The 5,057-nt window shown below is 32.3% G+C and overlaps 1 protein-coding gene across 1 annotated transcript; it reads left to right on the top strand.

The window, feature by feature from the left end:
* Positions 1-1,553: 1,553 nt before the first annotated feature.
* Positions 1,554-4,138, top strand: LOC114330205 (achaete-scute homolog 1a). Its single transcript, XM_028279529.2, has 2 exons — positions 1,554-2,458; positions 3,679-4,138. The coding sequence occupies exon 1, from the start codon at positions 1,692-1,694 to the stop codon at positions 2,442-2,444; it is 753 nt and encodes a 250-aa protein (XP_028135330.1). The 5' UTR covers positions 1,554-1,691; the 3' UTR covers positions 2,445-2,458; positions 3,679-4,138.
* The last annotated feature ends 919 nt before the right edge of the window (positions 4,139-5,057 follow it).

Below are 5,057 nucleotides of genomic sequence, written 5' to 3'. Positions count from 1 at the left end.
CATTTTTGACAGACTGGTTTTTATTTGTTTACATAATTAAGTTTTGATTCATTTTCTATCACTTGTAGTTACTCAAAACTTATGTAAAATTGAAGAATATACTATTTTCTATCTTGAAATGGTATTCCCATGCAACTACAATGAGTAGAAATTACGAATTTGAAAGCCTAAATAATTGCTGACAAAGCTATGGCGCGCTATTAATCTGTTCATGCAGCTGTGGATTTTCAAATGCAAATTTGGTGTGGAATTTTCTTACCGAATACCACGCGAAGTCAAATTAATATCCGGAAATTTTTTTTTGATCATGAATATTTTTAGAAAAATTCCCTCGTCTGCGACTCGGGTAATTTTCAAAATATTCATGATCTCAAAAAAATTTCCGGAAATAATTTGACCTCTAGTGGTATTACTAGTGAAAATTCTTGATTGTTCTCACTAAACAATTTTTATCTATCTTGGTACTTACAGCATGTGATTAATTTTCACTATTCCTTCATCACATTTCCCTGAAAGTTTTGCAATTAAAATATGATGTAAACTGAACTATTAGAAAAGAAAAAGAAACTTTCAGCATTAAAAATATGACCGAGTAATATAACACAAAAAGCACCATATAGTAATTTTAGCAGAAATCATATCGTATGGGACACATAAAAAGTCTGTCAGGAGTTTGTGAATGAGATAATAAACTAATTGCTCAAAAAATTATTATTTAAAAAGAGAATATGAACCGAAAATATATAAAATAAATATTCTTCTTCTTTTATATAGGCAGTACTGCCTGTTTCTCTTCAACGGTGCCTTTCTGCCCCTAAGTGTCATTCCATCTTTTTCTTGTGTGTCCTATACTTGTCCTGCCTAACGGTGACTTTTCCCTGGCTATTCTTACTATCCTTGATTCAGACATCCTGCTTGTGTGCTCATTCCAGTCTTATTTTCTGTTCTTTACCCAGGTATTTATATTGTCTACCCCACAAATGCGTCTGATTTCCTCACTTCTTACCCTATCCTGTAGTCCTTTTCCAGCAATTCTACTTAAGATCTTCATTTCGCTGGTTTCCAGATCTCTTCCTGTTTTGCTTGTATCTGGTCTTGTTTCGGCCGTATAAGTCATAACTGGCGTAATAACTGACTTCAGGCCTTTGTTTCCAATCTTAGGTGTTTGTTTTTCCAAATTGTGTCGTTTAGGCATCCGGCCATTCTACTGGCTTTAATTATTTGGTCTTTTAACTCTTCTTCGATATTGTTGTCTGTGTAAATAAATATTAAACTTAAAAATTCAAAAAGCAGATACCTTCGCATTCAAAATTAATTTGTAATCAAAACACTTGAACATTTTTATTTACATGTACTTTTCTGACTTTATTATATATATCATATTCTTTGGCAACACTGTGTGAAGAGAGGAAATCTAGACGGAGTTATCCGAGGTTCTCGGCAACCTTTGCCATGCGTCTCACGTCTTATGGCACGCGTACAACCCCCAAATAGCGCGCGCATCTCATAGCGGTGGGGGCTGCCGACGGTAGGATAGAAAACCGTAGGTTAAGCTCCAACCAAATCATTCTTTACGTAGACCTCAAGTATAACGTGTTTAACGGACCTGTGGCTTACGCACTCGCGCGCTTGTTGACTAACACTGAACTTTTATATTAACTCTTCCGGTTGTTGTGAATTTGTTGATACTTATGGCGCTTACTATGACTCTAGGACATCAGAACAAAATGTATAACGTAATTCAACATTCCGCTGCTCAGGGAAATTGTGTCATCGTGACCCAGCCGAAAAATACCATTGCCAGCAAGAGACCTTTGGCTCCAGCTCCTGAAAGAACTTCTGTGCTTGTTACTAACAACGATTTGAGATGTAAGAGAAAAATTCAATTCATGCCTTACGGTGCTCCTCCACAGCAACCTGCATCTGTAGCTAGAAGGAACGCAAGGGAAAGAAACCGTGTAAAACAGGTGAATAATGGCTTTGCTACCCTCCGATCGCACATTCCACCCAGTGTAGCACAAACTTTGTCACCACAAGGACCTTCACAAGGCAGAGGCGCCTCCAAAAAACTTAGCAAGGTAGAAACTCTCAGATTAGCAGTAGAATACATTCGATCGTTACAACAAATGATCGAAGATCACGAAAGCGACATGACAACTAACTCTTCTATAGCTGGAGACCAAATTAGTGACACCAGATACTACACCAGCAGCCCAGATTCAAACCACATCTATTCTTCGTATCCTGTATTGCTACCCACCCCTGCTTGCTCAGAAGCTTCAGCATCACCCACACCTTCCCATAGCTCAGAGGGATCTTTTTCGACGACTCAGAGCTACACGAACGCTTTGTACCATTCGACCGAAAACTACGAGAATTACGACCCGAAAAGTCCAGAAGACGAAGAACTTCTAGACGCGATATTTTCTTGGCAGCAAGAATAACACTGTCCTATAAGGTTAGTACCATTTTCAGCATTAGTTTTTCAGATTTTAACATGTTCATATCCATATCAAAATATTTTTTTATGTTAAATCAATAATTATGTCAAGCATCCGTTTTATTCTTATTTATTTTATTAATAGGTGTCTATCAGACTAAACAGTACTTACAATATACCTACAACCCCACAATCATAACAATAATATTATGAATATTTACTTTTATTTCTATTTTAATAAAATAAATAGGAATAAAATAGAAATAAAAGTAAATATTCATAATATTATTGTGGGGTTGTAGGTATATTGTAAATTTAATAAAATAAATAGGAATAAAATAAAAGGTGTCTATCAGAATAAAAAATTTATTTACAATATACAACTTCACAATCACAATAATATTATGAATGTTTACTTTAATTTTGACGATTAATAATCGAAAATCGCGTAAGTTCTAAGTTGCAGATAGAAACAATGTCAGAATGTATATTACTTATTGTAAATAGTATTTACAATAATTGTAAATACTATAATTATTGTAATAAATGTACATTCTGACATTACATACTTCTGTCTTTAACGTAGAACTTATGAGCTTTTCGATTTTTAATAGTCAAAATTAAAGTAAATATTCTTAATTAGGTATATTGTTCTGAGTTTTACTTGGTTCATTTCCTTTTCTCTAGAGTCTGTAGTATTCCTGATATGTTACGGCCATATCACAGTGTATTTTACATTTATCTGTGAAGTTACTAAACTTATTCTTGCATATATTTATAGTGTAATAAGTAAACATAAGCTTCCTACCTTGATAAGAATATTTATTCAAGAAAGAATACATTTATTGTAAAATTGCCTGTATCTAATCTCACGTTCTGATATTTCTTTCTTGGCGCAGTGTGCTTTATACCTGTTTTAAATCTATATCTACCTGAATTATAAAAGTTCCCCTCCGATTTAGTATGCCCATTTCCTACCCCGGAGTAAAATACCGTTTTTGTGTCTTGAACCTTTTCATAATGTCTTGACAGGGGTCTTTAATACATACCAGTTTCTTAAGAAACGAGACCTTACACAAGATCTTACCGAACAATACTGTCTGAGAAATTTTATTGAAAAAATAAGCGCGAATTTTTTCTTCCCCTTCAATAGCCAGACACTTGTAGCTTTATTATATTAACTCATTTCGATCATTATAAAATACTTTTTACTAAATATATTTTTTCTATTGTTACAGAAATTGCTTGGCCAGTGAAATCTAATCAAAAACTTGCTCCAAATCAGGAATTAAGTGCCTTCATTCCAACAGAGTGATATTTTCTACAATATTTTTGAAGAATCTCAAGAGTTTATAAAATGTTTTTCTAGTCATTGTTTTTGTATATAAAATTGTATATATTGTTTAAAATATAGTTCATAGGTTCTATTTTAGTATATTCGTTAAACGGTAAAAAATTCGTTGATAAACGCAATAAAATTTTTATTCGATTCCAGAACTGTTAGCGTTATGGGTACCTAAAATATTGCTCCATATTTTTTTGATAAAAACGTACTCAATATTGTCCTTTTACGCTGTTAAGTTGATAGTTTGTTAAGAGTATTTTCTTTTGCGAAATACGTTTGTAAATATACTATTTTTGATATACTGCATATTGCAAAGAACTTTGTACTGATCTAAATAAAATAATTTTATTAAATCTACTGCTTTTTATTTCTAATCTGCATCCTAAAAATAATAAAAAAAATTAAAGTATTTTTGGGACTTGGTTGTGGGCAAAAATAATTATTTAATAGTTATGAGATTAAAATTACGTAGACTTGTATCTCCAAATTATTAATAATTAACAAACAAACACTTTTTAACCATTTGCAAATACCTATTAATGTTCAAAAGTCATTATTATCATTCACTTTTATTACTTACACAATATGGTAACAAAATAAATATATAAAAAATAACTATTTTGAGATAAAATCAAAAAGAACAGCTGAAACCTGAATGACGTGAAGAAAAAACTAATAAATTTTCAAATAGACAAGGTGTTTCGAGTTTTGTGGCGCGTGCCGCTCAAAAACACCTGCCCTAGACACATGTCAATATGGTAATGCCTTAAGATGGTAAATGAAAAACGAAGAAGTGGGAATATCGTTTACAGAATGCAATTAGTATGATATGTGGTGGTTGTGAAAAGTAATTAAACGCGTTTTAATGTTACATATGCTAAAAAAGGAGAAATTATAATTATTGTATAAAAACAAGTTCTATTATTATATGAATTAATTTTTTTGGGCTACTCTTTTGTCCTTAAATCTGCTAATGTTTCTTCTATCTATGTCGATTCAAGTGCTGTACATATTATTACAATTGGTAGAGTTGATGTTTAATACAATATTGCTCTTTCTAATGCTTTCATATAAAATATGCCCTTCTTATTTACATCGCCGGTCAATATTTTTATGAATTTTCGAACGTTTTGGATTTATATCGACTTATGTTTACTATTCTGAATCATCATCACTATATTTCATGTAGGAACTTTATCTACCACTAAAGCAGTCCCTTAAATTTTTCAACCATGACCTTCTTCCTATACCTTTATCATCTTATCTTTCCCT

Source organism: Diabrotica virgifera, chromosome 5, assembly GCF_917563875.1.
Source record: "Diabrotica virgifera virgifera chromosome 5, PGI_DIABVI_V3a".
NCBI lineage: Eukaryota > Metazoa > Arthropoda > Insecta > Coleoptera > Chrysomelidae > Diabrotica > Diabrotica virgifera.
The sequence above is the reverse complement of the archived record's forward strand: the minus strand, read 5'-3'. Positions and strand labels throughout refer to the sequence as shown.